This window comes from Ascaphus truei, chromosome 2 (assembly GCF_040206685.1).
Source record: "Ascaphus truei isolate aAscTru1 chromosome 2, aAscTru1.hap1, whole genome shotgun sequence".
Lineage (NCBI taxonomy): Eukaryota > Metazoa > Chordata > Amphibia > Anura > Ascaphidae > Ascaphus > Ascaphus truei.
This window is the reverse complement of record NC_134484.1, coordinates 194,122,967-194,140,730: the sequence shown is the minus strand read 5'-3', so window position 1 is coordinate 194,140,730 and position 17,764 is coordinate 194,122,967. Positions and strand designations below refer to the sequence as shown.

Below are 17,764 nucleotides of genomic sequence, written 5' to 3'. Positions count from 1 at the left end.
GCTGGAGCACGCTGTTTCCTCTTCCGGATCCGGTGACCCCTGACGTCATCACTGATCGGAGACGCCGACGAGTCAAGATAGTGAGTGAGTGAGTTCTCCCTTGGATCTACTCTCCCCGGTCTCTGCGGTGAGGACTGCCTCTGCGGTGAGGACTGCCATATCGTGGGTGACACCGGGTAAGAGGTTGTGGCGGAGGGCTGCAGTGACTTAGCGGGGGTCCCTGGTTCAGGGATACTGCGGTTTTACTGTTGATATTCCTCCCTACCACGATGTACCCTCCCCGTTGCTGAGCACCATATACACGGGCAGTGGGGTGTTGATACTCCTTATTCTTCAAGCTCTTTAGACATTAGAGTGGGACACTGGTACCAAGAGGTTTTTATTGATTTTTATTCACCTTGTTGCTAACTCTCTTCTGATCTGGATAGTTTTGCTAAGGACAATTCTAGTAGCACCAGTTTGTCTTATGAGCGATCATAAGTTTTTTGCCAGGTGCTGAGACAGGCTGAGCTGTTCTAAGACACAGATGAACAGTCAAGGGTTTTTTCCTGGCCTCTTTAGATTTGGCTGTTATGCGCAAACTGCTAACACTATTCCCTTGGAGTATGAAACCCAAGAGGTTTCTTGTCTGACAAGCTGGGTGGTGTGAGAAGCAGCCCCCCGTACAAAAAAGAGGTCTCTCAATTTAGATTACTCCATTTGATGGGCCTACCAACTGGCTTCATGGATATGCAAGCAGAGGCATTAGTATGTAAGGAAGGGACGTCACATGGCCGCTTGTTCCTTCATTAGAAATGTAGGAATAAATCTTCCAATGTCTACTTTGTTACTGGGGTGAACCCCGAACCCCCTAAGGGATTAGGATTTGTGGGGATAGGCTGTCATACTGCCCCCAGGGACCACAATCGGGGGACCCTGGCGGGGAGTTTCCAGGACCTCCGGAACCGAAGTTATGGCAACTTAGCAGATTGGTACATTTCAGAGGCAGGGATATGACACTGATTCTTTTCAGCCAAAGAATCATTTTTTGATTACCCTGAAGGGGTTCCCCGAGACTCTGGGTTTTCCCCCACAAAGTTTCGCCCCTTCTAGCAAGTTGTGGCGGTACCAGAAACTAGTTGCTAGCCCCAGCGGTTTCTGGAGTTATAACCCCAAACATGTTATTGAGGGAATGGGTCCAATCCGACTTAGCCTACAAACAGTACAATACAAACACATAAGAAGGGACAGGGACATACATTCACAGGGGGAACACAGCAATAATACATTTATACACATCTTCCCATGACATGGGCCATATCTTCAGGGTGCAACCCAGAGATACCATAGCACTCCACGTCACATCTACCAATTGCTCCTCAATACCATGTCGGACACTAAATGTCCATATATGCTAAAATGGGGAGCAGAATTCAGAATAACCTTAGAGATAGAGGACTGGTAAGATATGAGGCAGCAGCCTCCAGCTCAATTTGCAAAGTGGTAAAGGAGAACACATACAGGTTACTACTATGCTGCTGATACCCAACACCTGTCAGAATGCATGCCATTAACAATTTGAACTCCTCAAGTTGCTCCTCGAAATGTGGACAATGGAGGTCCCTTTTCCACACCGGGTAGTTTTGTCCCAGGATAGAGGTGGTGTGGAGGCAGACCTTTACTTTAGCAAATACCATGTTGGGCCTGCACTACCCAGCAGGCACTTGGCTGGCTCTTTTGGGAAAACTACCAAAGAATATGCCCAAAACAACATACAGTTAGGTCCGGAAATAATTTGACACAGACACAATTTTCATAATTTTGGCTCTCTACACCACCACAATGGATTTGAAATGAAACAACCGAGATGCTTCAGCAGACTTTCAGCTTTAATTCAAGGGGTTGAACAAAAATATCGTATGAAACGCTTGGGAATTGCAACCATTTTCATACACAGTACCCTTATGTCAGGGGCTCAAATGTAATTGGACAAATTAACACAATCATAAATAAAATGTCAATTTTTAATACTTTGTCGAGAATCCTTTGCAGGCAATGACTGCTTGAAGTCTGGAACGCACGGACATCACCAAACGCTGGGTTTCCTAATTTGTGATGCTTTGCCAGGCCTTTACTGCAGCTGTCTTCAGTTGTTGTTTGTTCGTGGGTCTTTCTGCCTTAGGTTTTATCTTCAGCAAGTGAAATGCATGCTCGATCGGGTTGAGATCAGGTGATTGACTCGGCCATTGCAGAATATTCCACCTCTTTGCCTTAAAAAAAACTCCTGGGTTGCATTCGCAGTATTTTTGGGGTCATTGTCCATCTGTAAAGTGAAGCGCCGTCCAATCAACTTTGCTGAATTTGGCTGAATCTGAGCAGACAATATATCCCTATACACTTCAGAATTCATCTGGCTGCTTCTGTCTTCTGTCACATCATCAATAAACACTAGTGACCAAGTGCCATTGTAAGCCATGCATGCCCATGCCATCACACTGCCTCCACCGTGTTTTACAGTTGATGTGGTATGCTTCGGATCATGAGCCGTTCCAAGCCTTCTCCATACTTTTTTCTTCCCATCATTCTGGTACAGGTTGATCTTAGTTTCATCTGTCCAAAGAATGCTGTTCCAGTACTGGGCTGGCTTTTTTAGGTATTGTTTGGCAAAGTCTAATCTGGCATTTCTATTCTTGAGGCTTATGAATGGTTTGCACCTTGTGGTGAACACTCTGTATTTGCTCTCGTGAAGTCTTTTCTTTATGGTAGACTTGGATAATGATATGCCTACCTCCTGGAGAGTGTTCTTCACTTGGCTGGATGTTGTGAAGGGGTTTGTCTTTGTCATGGAAAGTATCCTATGATCATCCACCACTGTTGTCTTCCGTGGACGTCCAGGCCTTTTTGTGTTGCAGAGCTCACCAGTGCGTTCTTTTTTCCCCCAGATTGTACCAAGCTGTTGATTTGGCCACTCCTAATGTTCCTGCTATCTCTCTGATGGATTTTCTTTTTTTTGCAGCCTAATGATGCCCTTTTTCACTTGCATTGAGAGCTCCTTTGACCGCATGTTGTGGATTCACAGCAACAGCTTCCAAATGCGAATGCCACACCTGGAATCAACTCCAGACCTTTTACCTGCTTAATTGATGATGAAATAATGAAGGAATAGCCCACACCTGTCCATGAAACAGCTTTTGAGTCAATTGTCCAATTACTTTTGGTCCCTTGAAAAAGAGGGGCTACATATTAAAGAGATGTAATTCCTAAACCCTTCCTCCAATTTGGATGTGAATACCCTCAAATTAAAACTGACAGACTGTACTTTAAGCCCATATTCATTAGTTAACTGTAACTTTAATTTATTTTGGTACGCAGCCAAAATAACAAAACTTGTATCAGTGTCCAATTATTTCCGGACCTAACTGTATAAGCTACCGTATTCTCTCATATCTTTATGGCTACAAGGTGCTTTATAGTGGCATGCTGGAATAAACAGGAGTTACCAGATCTTTTGGCTATAAGGAATAGAGTTTGGTACATACTCTCCATGGAAATTATCCCAGCCTATCTCAGGAAAACCACCCATAAATGTAACAGGGCGCGGGCCCCAAGGTTAGCACAAGAGGGTGGACACAGACCAAATATTGTTATGGTGCTATCGTGATAGTGCATCAGGGATTCCACAGAGTGGTTATATTCTCTCTTGGTGATGGACCAATCGTGTGGATGTGAGGTCCAAGGACCCGCCCGTCTCGTGTGTGTTTTTTCGATATTTTATGTCCCTCTTTTTAAGTCTTTCCTCTATTCTTTACATAGGGGACACATACTGTTTCTCTGGGGATGGCCACAAATTGTCTGATACCAACATATAGGTGCATTCTCTCTCCCCTCAAGCATCAGCTCTGATTCCCAGAAAAGTGCAATGCTGTATATACTTATATTTATGTTATGTTCCCCGGCTCCCTTATTCTTAGTTCTGTACCCTGAAAACTTTATCAAATAAACAGTTGGAAAGAAATGTAAAAAAATGTAGCTAGTTGTCTCCATGTGCAAAATATATGTGTATAACTATGTACAAAGTAGTACTGTGTTCGTTTATTGCAAATGTATAATATATTGTGATCATGTCAATGTATTAATCCCAACTATAAATTATATTAATATATTAACTTCTCAAATGCATCTATTTCAGGGGTCTCGTGGTGAGAGGAACATCACTGGAACATGGCTGTTTGGCAGTATTTTGCTTGCTGTTTCATTCATTCATGTCTATGGGCAAGAACATTCAGGAGGTCAGTCAGGTAACACACACAGACACCATTCAACACATTCATCGAACAATACTTTAAGCGTACAGACATATGTGCTTTTCCTGACTGTATTGTGGTGCTTAATGGAAAAAAACACCTATGTACAATGGCTGAATGTACATATAATACCATGTCTGTTCATAGCTGGGTGCATATCACATGGAGGGAAATGGAGGTGTAAGGTTGATTGGTGAATACAAGTATCTGTAATGTTTATGTTGATTCAGAAATTAACCCTTCAAGTGCCAGGCTGTCCGCAACACCAGAGTGCCACAGCCTCTCCAGCAAGTCGCGACCTGTTATGATGGTGAAACGGAAGAGGAGGAGACTGCTTCTGTTTGTCTTCCGGTCAGATCACGCTCTGTGCTGCGAATGCAATCTCCCCTAGAAAAACGAGCCAATAGAATATAACATAGTAGCTACTATGTCATTGGGCACATGGCATGCCAGACTCCATGATGCAGTAGCTACGTCAAACCGCACCCAAGGTTAAAGGCTACTGATGAGCATTTTCCCTGCATGACCAATTACCAAATGTGTTAGTAAAACGGTAAGAGATTGCGGATGACCAGGTATTTCAAGATTGTATACACCAATTACTAAAAACACAGACATGCAAAACAACAAGAAACAATCTAAAGCTCCCAATGTGAATAATACAGTTCACATGTGAGGTTAGGTTAAAAACAAAAAAAAGCGTTAAAGCACTTAGTCGTCATTTTTAACCATTTACTGCCACTTTGGGCTAGAATCACTAAAGGCTGATACAGCTGTGTTAATATTTGGTGTTATTAAAAACTGGGATCATAGCAATGTTTTTTTTTTTTTTTTAGAATTACTGTGTATTTACAAACAATTATTTATACGTAAATGGGTAGGGATATTTGTCTAATATTTAGAATTCACAAAACATAATGTATTCATAAATAGGAAGCGAGATTCATCTTATTTGCATACACGAAAAATGCATTAACTCATTGATAAACAGCGCTAGCAGTACAAATAAGCGATAACTGTGTGTTAATCAGCACTATTGATGCAATTGTGGCCAGGTAAGAGATATTGCCCTTTAGTACTATGAGGTTATGTTATACAATTACTATGATTACTATGGGGTTATGTTAAATAATTACTATGATTACTATAGGGTTGTGTTATACAATACAAAACCTTATGGCAGAATGTTATTTAACCCTTTTGATGCCTGAAGATACCAATGCATTGCAAATGAATGCTTTAAAGCACTAAAGGAGTTCACATACAACATAAACACCCTACAAATAAAACACAAACCACATAACATCCATACAGTATGTGCAAATATAACCCATTATTAGCCTAGGTAGCCAGCCAATCATGAGTTGACCAGCCCATATTAATTAAGGGGTTATTATATTAATATGTTCTACAATGTTAATAATATGTATTTTTATCACCTGTCCCACAGTATTCTAGTTTGGCAATGATATACATGGGCAAGATAAGCCTAGGACCAGCCTGGGGATAAGGTGGCTGTTGATATTTTTGTGGTAGTGCAATAGCACCAGGTGTCAAGGTTTAGTGAATAGCATGTGAATAAGTAATTTGGCATTAATTGTTCATTTACATGCCACGTTAAAAATATAACATATCACTGTGGCAAAAAGCCCATTGCCACGGCCTTACTGCTAGTGATATGAGTTTAGTGAATAGATCAGTAAATGAAATTGCTGTTAGACACTGATATAGCCACTTTTTTCATTTATCAACATTTAGTGAATGTAGGCCTATGTGAGGAAGCAAGAAGCAAAGGGGGATTGACAGGATAGTACCTAAGCTGAATCCATGTCATTGTCCTACAGAAGTACTAAATCAGCTTATTCAACCAAAAACATTTATTGTATTATACCTACAGTAGTGCCTTAATGAGTACTTACGGCACTACTGTAGGTATAATACAGCATCTTTACTTGAGCAATGATAAGTCATTTTAAATCCCAGAAAAAGTTTGTAAACATTGTACATTGAGACTTGGGTGATGTTTTAGTTCCCTTATCTTCTGCCTTTTGTTTGTCTTGCAGCATAACTGCTCACCCCACACTCCTAGTTGGTCATCTGCTAGGGAGACTTGCTTTAGTGTCATTACATTACCATTGAGATTGAGTAGATAAGATAAGCAGTAAGCACGCGTGCGTCCCTATTCACTATGATGAGTAGCACAGTTAAGTAGACGTGCAGAATTTTGCAAATTTTGTTTACTGAAAAATTTCATAAAGTGGCAACTTTCGCAAAAAGAAATGTTGCCAATTCTTACATTTCAAAGGGTATTGTAAATTCCAACACAGAAACAAATGTTATGCAGTCAAATGGCTGTTTTAAAAAAAAAAAAAAAATATATATATATATAGATTTATTTTTTTTGCAAAAATAAGCAACATTTTGAGATAATATGGACAAAATATTGCGCATATGTCTTTTTGCACATTCTCATGCATTGTGAACTTTCTTGAAAATTGTTGCAAAAAACATAAAACTTATGAGAAAATCAAGAACAAATGTAGGCACAGTTAATGCAGCATTTACTTCCATTCACGGTAGCTGTGTATGAGCCAACTTCTCACCATTTTGAATAGGTTCCCGTCAGTAAATAATAGTGATCTAAAATGCATATGTTTGTCAATACCCAAGATTGAAAACATTTTATTTGTCACTGGGATTAGTTTACTTTTGTCCTAAGTGAGACTACATTTTGAAAGCCTTCAGTGGTGCACTCATCACATTGCAAAATTAGAGTCACAATGCTCCAACACAAAATGGTTTCACAGATGATGATTTTTTGGGGGGTTGTTGCTGTCATTCACCATCCATTTCATGCAGCACCTGAAGTTTCTTCTCATTACAATTAGTTGATGATGGATTCCAGGAGGAGATACATTCAGAAGTCCATGAGTATGGGAGCACTCCATATGATGGGTATGCATCAGGAGATGATTATTTGGTTACAGCAACAGATGTTCCTCTTAGCACCAATGCCCCAGAAGGGTACTATCCAGATGAAGTTACCTTTTCTGGGTATTATCCTGACACACAGCTTGTAACAGAGGAGCCCAGTCATTACCCAACTCCTACAGAATCATATTTTGCTGCGAGAGATGTAACTACAATTACAGCAAGGTTTCCAATCCACCGTCCAAGAGAGGACACTGTACCAGAGCCAGGGCTATCCTACCATGAAGAAGGTATGTAATGAAATCTGCCTTTCACTTACGTTATTTGCCAAAACGTTATCAGTTTGTTAGCCAGAGTATTTATGTGACAAGCCCTAAACTAGTGGGATGGACTCCGCTCATCACATTAAACAAAAAATATCTCCTGGAAGTAGAAAGTTGTACTATGTTTACAAATAAATGTTTATGGACAGGTAAAGAACATTTAAATACATATATGTTGTATATTGTAGGTACATGTGTGCACATTGATGTACATGCTTCATAAAATTAAATTACAGGTAGTACAAAGCTCCTTTTTTGCCTACTATTTAATTTTTTTGATATTTGGAAAATTATTAACTATATTTTTGTTTCATATGCAGTGCTCATCTATATCAGATTCCGCATTGCAATTACAACAATGTATTTTAGTGTAATATGTTTCATCATTCAGAATACCTAGCAGTGGTGATGGGCGAACATGTTGAAGAGGAACACTTGTTTTAATTAAAAATCCACGAGAGAGAATGGAATAGAATTCTGCCCAATTGGAAGTCCCCATTTCGTGTTTTTTTTTCACTGAAAAAAAAATATTTTTTTGTTTGCTTCATTGAATTCTGAAATTCTTGTTTTACATGTTGATGAACGTGCTGAGTTTTATGCAAACTTAGTTTTTCTCTTTGATTTTACTTCCTTTACTACAAATTTATCCTATTTCAATTCTGCCCTCTCCCAGGCCTAATTTTCATCACTAATCAACACTCTCACAAGTCTAACCCATGCAGACTCTTCACTGTCTTTGACTGTCTACTTAGACCATTGTCTGTTACCTGTTTTTCTTCCTCTATTTCACCTCAGGACTTTGCAGACTATTTCAAGACAAAAGTGGATTCTATTCGTCAAGACATTCCCTCTGTATCCTCCTCACATTCTACACCTCCTCTTCCTAACTATCCTCCTGCCTTCCTTGACTCCTTTTCCTGTTACAGAGGAGGACGTGTCACTATCCTCTTCTCCGTCTACCACCTGCGGTCTTGAACCCATTTCCTGCCATGTCCTCAGACCTCTTGCTCCTTCTCTAATTCCTACACTTACACATATTTTCAACTCCTGCTTCTACTCTGGTACCGTTCCAGTCTCCTTCAAGAATGCAACAGGGTGTACTTTTACTCATAAACAGCAATCTTGAGCCTACCTGTCTCTCTAATTATCACCCCGTCTCCCTCCTACCTTTTGCCTATAAACTCATTGTGTTGTCTCACTTGCTCCCTTTGCTCACCACTTACTCTCTCCTAGACCCTCTACAATATGACTTCTGCACTGCTCACTCCACTGAAACAGCCCTCACCAAAATAACTAATAACCTCCAACCTGCAAAAGACAAAGTTCATTACACTTTTCTCATATTACTCGAACTCTCTGCAGCATTTGGTACTGTGGACCACCCTCTTCTACTTCACTTTCTCCATACTCTTTGTATCCGGAACAGAACTCTATCCCGGATTTCCACTTGTCTCTCTCATCATGCTTTCAGTGTCTCATTTGCTAACACCTCCTACTTCTCTGTCGATCTCTCTGTGGATGTACTACAGGGGTGTGTCCTGGGACCCCTTCTCTTTTTTCTTTACACACTCTCTCTAGGTGACATTATCACATCTTTAGGGTTCAAATTTACGTTTCAACCCCTGACCTTACATTAGCTGTACAAACCAAAGTCTCTGAATGTTTTTCTGCTATATCAACCTGGATGTTCCACCGCCGACTCAAACTTAACATGTCCAAGATGGACCTTCTCATACTTCCTCCCAAACCTGGCCCTTCTGCTCCCTTCTACATTACTGTTGGCAGCACCATTATACACCCAGTATCACAAGCACGCTGCCTAAGGGGTTACACTTGACTCCTCCCTCACATCCTCCTCTCACAATCTAGCTAAAACCTGTTGTTTTTACTTCCATAACATTGCAAATATACGCCTTTCCTGTGCACCTCTACTGCAAAAACTCTAACGCAGGCCTTCATTCTCTCCCGTCTTGACTATTGTAACCTTCTACAGTCCGACCTTCCTGCCTCTCACCTGTCTCCCCTTCAATCTATCCTAAATGCTGCTGCTAGAATCACTTTATTTTCTCATAAATCTGTCTCAGCGTCTCTCCTGCTGAAATTCCTCTCCTTGCTTCCTATCAAACCCTGTATTACTTATATAACCCATCTATCCCCACCCAATCGCAGATCAGGTCCCCTAAGGTGTTCTGGGGTCTGGCTATATGTCTCTGTGTGGTGCATACCTGCTGGCAACAGGAGGGCCTGAGTCTCCCGCGATGACATGGGGGACAACAGGAACAGGTTACTGGGGTGAAGGCCTTCGTTCTCATTCAATGGTGCAGCACCTCCATCTGTAGTAAGCCCCAGGAATGCGGGGTGGAATCTCTACCACAGAAATCCCCCTCCCAGGGATGAGAGATTCCAGTTTCACACAAGGTTCTCTTTAAACAGCAGACTCCTTTATTACTCCATCTCCCGCAGCAGCAGACAGGTACAGTTGATCTCAATGCCACGACTGTTCTCCTTAGTGATGGTCCCTGCCGCCACTCTGGACCAAAGGACATCCAGAGTGGGGCTAGCTCTTCCCTCACCCCCTAAGCAGGGTGAGAGGTATTTGGTCCACCTCACTATATGCTATCAGCTCTACTCGTGAGCTGCTCACTCCTCTGCTCCCTAACCTAACTCCAACTGACATACTATCAGACTCTACTAAATAGGAAGTGCACTGCTCTTTATGATCTTAGTAGGCACCGCCCCTGTGTCTCTTGATTGGACACAGGGTCAGGTGACCTACCTCCACCATTCAGGGCAAGTGCTCGAAGTGGGGGAAACCCATGATAACTCCTGGCAACCTGCCCTTAGCAGGGATTATACCAGGAGAAGGATAGAACTATAGCCCCATTTCTTACTAGTGCTACACTTACAATATTTTCTCCTCTCTTTTAAGAATATACTGGCAGTGCTTGGTTATCTGACGAAATCCGTCCCGCAAACTGCCTTCGGCTTGTGGACCCAATGTTAATCCGAGGTGGTGAGCGTCGGATAATTCGTTCTGACGTCAGATAATGCGTTCAGCATGAATGCATTATCTGGCATCGGATAATCCGCTTGACGGATAATGGACCATCGGATAGCGATGACAACCTGTACACTGCTTACGTCTCAGCCCTAATTTCTAGCTATACACCTGCACAACTCTTGCGTTCTGTGATGTCTTCTCTCTAACCCTTTTGTATCTAACGCCCTCTCCCGCCTTAAACCTTTCTTACTGACTGCCCCACACCTCTGGAATGTCCTTCCCCTCAATATCCGACTTGCACCCTCTGTATCCAACTTTAAGACCTAAAAAAAAAGATCTAAAAATAGACCTCTTTAACGAAGCATATAGTTAGCTCCGCTGGCTTATACTATACATCTCAAATGCACTAACCTTGGCCCCCTGCAGACGCACTTACCAGAATACCCTCCTATTGTCTCTGTAATTTCTCCCTAATCAACACTTAGATTGTAAGCTCTTCGAGGCAGGGACCCCCTTTCCTATTGTTACTGTCATGTCTGAAGCACTTATTCCCATTATGTGTTATATTATTATGGCACATGTATAACTGCTGTGAAGCGCTATGTACATAAATGGTGCTATATAAATAAAGACATACATACATAATAAAACTTCATACAATTGAATTTAAAATAACAGAGGCGTCCTTTTCCAAACTATGACAAATTTGCAAAGACGTCTTCACAGCAGAATCGAACATTAGCGAAACGTTCGCCTGCCTTTACCTAACAATATGTGGACTACGTTTTGCCAGAGCTGCCCTCACTGATGTGTATATTAACTCTATTTCAGAGACTAATTTGCTTGAAGAGTTCAGAGTAGCCAGTGCTTCAGGAGTCAAGATCATTCCAGGATCTCAAACTCTACTGAAGGCATACCAACTGGGAGCAGGAGTGCAAGTTAGAAGACAATCCAGGTGTGTTGCAGGTTGCAACTTGCAATCTTCTTTGTAAACTTGCAAATGTAGAAATGTGTACTTAGCGTTTATTTATAGTATCGTATAATGAAATGTAGGTTACAACTGCAAAGATATGTGGAGATCAGTGCAAACAGACTAAGATGACATAACAAAAATAATAAAATAAAAATATGTTTTCATTCAGAGCAGTGCTTGAGGTGGGGTGGGGCACCATCTCACTTCTTTTCAGGAGGGCCTGAGACCATCCCACTACCTTTTATAGTTGCTATGGACCACCCGGCCTGTATGAGTTTTACACACCAGCACTGTGATCACTCGGGCACCGTCTCTTGCCATATCGTTCCCTTATGCTCGTAACCCAGTGGGGGAGTCGTTATTCTGGCCAACCCTGTAGTTCAAATTGAAGAGGAAGGTTCAAGGCTGTGACAACAATGTGTTAAGGCAATTTATCATACAACACAAAGATATACAGCTTTCACTACAGTATTGCACATAAACGATTCTAGATCGTAGCAGAATAATAAATTACTCGACATCAAATATTTTGAAAAGCCAGTAAAGTCCACTATGTTAGTAATACAAACAAACCTTATTGCATGAGCTAAATCCGAAATTGACATTTTTAAAGTTGTCCTAATTTGAAACAATGGATAAACGGGCCCGGATTTACGCACAGGATGAGTAGGCTTGGCGATGGAGGGGGGGGGGTTTACATCTGTGCATCTGGATAAACCATCCCACTTCCTTATTCCTCCAATTGAAACGATACACAAACCCTCCAACTTCCTCTTTTCTTTCACTTCCAGCCCTGATTCAGAGACATGGTCCTTCTAGACTTTCTGTATCACAGAAACAAATTGAACTTGAATCTTTGACACCTTAACACTATACATTATTTTCACCAACAGAAAAGGGCTACAAACGTGTCAAGGTTTTAATCTGGTACCTGGGAAGCAAACCCTGTTCATCTCTTTTTGTTCAACTTATATTTATTTTACAGTACTTTCAGCACCCTGGTCAAAATCCTTATTGGGAAATACATTCCCTTGCCTGCTGCATTAACCGGCATATACAGCTTTGCCTGTATCAGACAAAGAACCAGTGAGCCTACTCCAATATTTATGGGGTCGTCAGTTTGAATGGGTCCCTGATTCTGCACTGTGAAGTGGTTGCAAACCAGAAGCACAATTAGGTTATGGTGAATGGTGAATAACACAAACCCTCCACGCTACAAAGTACAGTAAAAATAACATACTCATGAGCTTTTTGGCATATCTTCCACAAGCCTATTTTCTTCACCCGCTTATCACGTCATACAGTGTTTAAGGTGCAGACAAAGATTCTGGCTAGTAACATAAAAATGAGCACCCTGCAGGAATGTCACCTTTATCCTCTCATCCATTTTATTACATGGACTAGGAAGAGGTCCCTCCATAACTACAGAAAAATACATAATTTCTTTCCTTTCTCCCTTACAAAAGTTCCTTCAGCCCGTGAGAGGCAATGGAAGATAAAAAAAAGACATCCAGCATTTTTTCTGCACATCTCGTAGGAATAAAAAATTACTTTAAAAAAATAAATAATATTGAGCAGTATGATTGTCATCTTTGTCATTCATTAAAAAAAAAAACTTCTCAATAATTCAGCTCTGGTTACTGCGAGTTTGGAATTTGTGTTTAATTTGTCCTTGTTCAGGAATAAGCTCCTTACTAACATAACAAAACCATCTTTGCATTAATTGTTTATAGGCTATAAAACAACTTTAGAGATTGTCCTTCAATTTACTTCAGGTAAAATATAATTCAGTGTGTTTTGCCTAAAAGACAGTTATACTTAATATGTAATAATGCCAGGTACTGAAGTGATGATATGCTCTATGGTTAAATGTTGCTATTGCAGCTGTGCTGCTAAATGTGATGTAGTTGTCAAAAACCTCAAGGAAGTATATTGACATAAAAAATAAAACATGATTTCATGGTTTGCATATTATCTTGACTAGGTGTTCTCCAAATTGACATTTGCAGGTTGATTTTCCCCTCCGGCTTGCCACAGGAATTCTCCTTGGTTTCCACTTTAAGAATGAGGGAAAAGACACCTGATGAGGTGTGGAATCTGTTTGAGCTGGAGGCCAGGAACGGAGCTGAGCAGTTTAGGTTGCGTCTGTACGGTGAAATCAACGCAGTGGATGTGTATAACGTGGCAGCATCGGATAGGGAAAAAGTCACCACATTCGAAAACGTAGAGAGACTGTTTGATGGAGGATGGCACAAACTTTCTCTGAGTGTCAGAAGAAACCAGCTTACTCTATATGTGGACTGCCAGCAAGTGGGCACCTCCCCTGTCAACCTGTATGGTAGCATCAAAGCAGATGGGTTCAGCACCCTGGCCAGGAGGATAAAGGATGATGCCACGGCTAATGTAAATACTAATAAACATTACCTTGTGCTCAAGCTATTGCTAATCTCTCCATATTTCTAAATACGTTCCTCATTTGTTTTTATCAACTTTAGGTAGATATACAACAGCTTGTGCTTTTAGCAGATGCAGGAATGGCAGGCCGGGAGAACTGCTGTGAAATGCCTGGAGTGGTGGGTATACTTTTGCATGTCTCCAGTCATGATAGTGATAGTAATGTGTTTTAATGGGGAAAAGTGTAAAACTCTTAAAAACAAGGAGGCAAAGGCCCATGTTTAAGGTTATAACAAACTGTCTTCCCTGTGCTGGGGAATAGATCAGCTTCGGTCAAATGAATGGGGGTAAGTTCTTTAGTATAGAGAAGATCACTTTAAAGCATATTGAGTAGGGGGTTAAAGGGCTTTGGAGCCAATTGTCAAAGGATTTATGGAAGATAACACTCTTGGGGAAAATTGCAGTGTTGCCATTAAAGGGGATGAGATGATAATTCATGTTCCAGCAGCTCATATCTCTGTTGAGTGGTATTAACTAATATGGTGAATAGGGGCACAGTACCAGCATGTACCCCGATTCAACATGTACTACCAGAGATACTACAATGTTTAAATGATACCCTGAGAAAACTGCCAGTACCTATTCCCTAATAGGGGATAAGTGCAGCTCTTCATTTCTCTGTTTTCTTATGGGCCTTTGTTAGCTACAAATGCTAAATATTTCTTTATTATTTTTCTCCACGCAGCAAGATGAAAGGGTAAGTAATGCAATAAGAGATATGAAGCATTATGCTATATTATTCAGGTATTTATAGTGTTAATATATTACTCTTTTTTTTTTTTTTTAACGAAGTGTGCTGATTTAGGTCAAATTGCTACCCCAACCAGTTGCAACTGCTTGCCAGGAGATCCAGGATTTCGAGGGTTTCCTGGAGCCAAGGTAAGAGTGGAAAAAGTGACTGTCTTGTAACTTGTAAGGCCCTACAGCTGGTTGCATCTTCTCGTTTTTGTTTTGTAGGGTGAAAAGGGTATTGATGGAGTAAAAGGTTATCTGGGAGTCCATGGCAGACAGGTAAGTAAAATAGTCCAACACTTATTGCTCCTTTTTATTATTATCATTCCTTTTTCTTAGTCGTCAGGGGAAAAAAAGCATAGTTCTATAATATATTATTTGAAGTATTTTCTCAGAGTGGATTAATTATTGCGACGCATATTATTCAGTGTTGGATGGAGCTATCAAGGGCCCACATGGGGAAACAGATTGTAGGGGTCCACTATATGTATAGGGGTGTAGCGGACAAAAAGACGTTTGGATAGTATGTACTCATGCACATGTAACAGAGTGAAGATAAGTTCCTGTGTGTTGCACTCTGCATCCAATTGTATAAAGAAACAAGGAGAACAATTCCTCTTTCCACTCAAACTAATTATGACTGAGCAGGATTCCTCGATTTAAAACTTGTGTATGGGCTCATCATATACAGTATATATTCTCTTGTACCTCACTCTCAGACAGAGTGCCATGGGAGATTTGGTCAGACTCCCAAGTTTAGCCAATATTTCATGAGTCTGAGTAATTTCAGGACATTTGGCCAGTATGGGCCTTAAGGGCCCACCAGATTCTGGGACCCACCATGGATTTCCCATGTTAACCTAAGGTCCAGTCCGAAACTGCGTAGAAATACAATTCGAAATCTTAATGGGTGTAAGTGATCTTTTCAGGTTGACTATTCATTTTAGGTTCCATCGCTCAGGGCAACTCAGCCATCCTTCTCATTGTAGACTAAGGCTGCGTCCAGGGTGAATCCAGCCGGGCGGAGGCGCGCTGAGGGAAAGCGGCTGCTTTCCCTGGCCTTAGACCGCGTGCTGTCTGGGGGCGTGTTGGGGGGGGGAGGGGCTGTGACGTCACGGAGTTGGTTCGCCCTCATTGGGTGAACCGCTCACGTGACCGGCCCTGCGCTCCGACGAGCGCAGAAACTAAAAATTGTGTAAGACCTACGCTTCCACACTCTTGCGGAAGCGTGCGTGAGCCCCTGCTAAAGCCGCTCTCATTGCGGCTGCAGGGGCTCACTGCTGAGCAGCAGCGCGCCTCAGCACGGGTCAGCACCTAAGCGCTGACTATGCCCGAGGCCTAAGATTTCCTATTGACATTCATTCAGAGTTTTACCTTGAGATTGATTAATTAAATCTGAAACACTAGCAAGGAGTATTTTCAATTTACATATATGTATAATCTGTATAAATGTTTCAAATAAATATTTGCATTACATTTTATAGGGATATAGAGGTGGAAAAGGTGCACAAGGAAGAGGAGGTGATACTGGTACTAGGGTAGGTATATTGTACACTCCTTTTCTTATACTCATATTCTAAAATGTATATGTGTAAATAGCTATATATAGCTATATCTATATCTATATCGATAGATAGACAAGGATGTATATTACCAGATGATGGTCCAGTAAGGAGAGACAGCACACACGGGATGAAAATTCAAAGGTGTATTGAAACAAAAAAAACAATGTTTCGATTCCTGCAAACGGAACCTTCATCAGGGTTGTACAGTGTTAGAATGAAGACCACTGTAACTTATACCCCCACCAGTGTACACAAATCATGCAATCAACCAATGAGAACAATTCTCAAAACCCCACATGACGCATCAAATGGTAGCTAAAACCCAATGTGCCAATTCCATTGCTTGTTCTTACTAAGTCACCTGAAAGCATAGCTCTGATAGGGCTGTCAATATTCCCAAAGACTCTATTAGAATCGTGGCACTGCCTCCCTTTAAAGCCTCATTACAGGCTGTTGTACTGTGCTTCTAATGCAATGTAAACGGAGCCAGGGAGACCGACATGAAACACGAGACACCATATGGCATAAAGTGCGCATGTGCGGCCCGTAGCGTCTCCTGAAACCCGCCATGCCACGCAAGGAAGAAGCCTTAATACCATGTTTACTGCAATCGGGTATTGCACGCGCAACCTGCAGCATCCCTAATTGCCATGGTAACCCGCCCTGCTCAACAGAGGCTAACCTGTGCGCATGCGTGGCTAACGGCACCAAAAAAAGACAGGAGCCAAAATCGTATGCGCATAACCAGAATGCGTCCTTAGTGTCCATAGCAACCAAACCGTGCCCCGTATACATACAGCAGAAGACATGTGTCACCTTTTGCCTGAAATCCATTTTGGCAAAAGGTGACACGGGTGCTCATTTGCATGTCATTTCCCAGAATCCCTTGCTGCAGTGGAAGCACACTATGCTACGTGATAATGGTTGAAAGGTAGGGTTGCAGACCTGTCTAACACGTGAATGTGCTCACAAGTGATATTTTTTATTGTGTGTGTGTGTGTGTGTGTGTGTGTGTGTGTGTGTGTGTGTGTGTGTGTGTGTGTGTGTGTGTGTGTGTGTGTGTGTGTGTGTGTGTGTGTGTGTGTGTGTGTGTGTGTGTGTGTGTGTGTGTGTGTGTGTGATGGACATTCTGATTTCTCCCATCCCTATAAATAACTGTATTAAATTATATATATAATAATATATGTAATTTAATGAGGTCATTTATAGTGATAGGCAAAACCAGGTGTGTGAAATCAGAATGTACCAGAAATAAATATTATATAATTATATATATTATTTTATATATATATAATTTAATACAATTATTTATAGGGATGGGAGAAATCAGAATGTCCATAACCTTACATTCCAAAATCCTTAAGGTTTTTAGAACCAGAACACCTTGTCAAGTCTCTAGGTTTTTCCTGCCATATCTTTTATTTTTATTTTTTCAGTTATATCATTTACATTTCCTAATTGTTTTATGATGTTTTACTTAGTTTGAAGCATTTTGATGATAT

General features: G+C 41.2%; 1 protein-coding gene across 1 annotated transcript in view; it reads left to right on the top strand.

The window, feature by feature from the left end:
• The window catches only part of LOC142488177 (uncharacterized), a 62,170-nt gene that overhangs the window by 9,384 nt on the left and 35,022 nt on the right, over positions 1–17,764 (top strand). The window contains exons 2-9 of the mRNA XM_075588550.1: positions 4,169–4,268; positions 7,172–7,504; positions 11,370–11,493; positions 13,521–13,914; positions 14,007–14,084; positions 14,758–14,844; positions 14,923–14,976; positions 16,182–16,235. Coding sequence (XP_075444665.1) covers positions 4,169–4,268; positions 7,172–7,504; positions 11,370–11,493; positions 13,521–13,914; positions 14,007–14,084; positions 14,758–14,844; positions 14,923–14,976; positions 16,182–16,235 — 1,224 coding nt within the window. The remainder of the gene's footprint in view (positions 1–4,168; positions 4,269–7,171; positions 7,505–11,369; positions 11,494–13,520; positions 13,915–14,006; positions 14,085–14,757; positions 14,845–14,922; positions 14,977–16,181; positions 16,236–17,764) is intronic.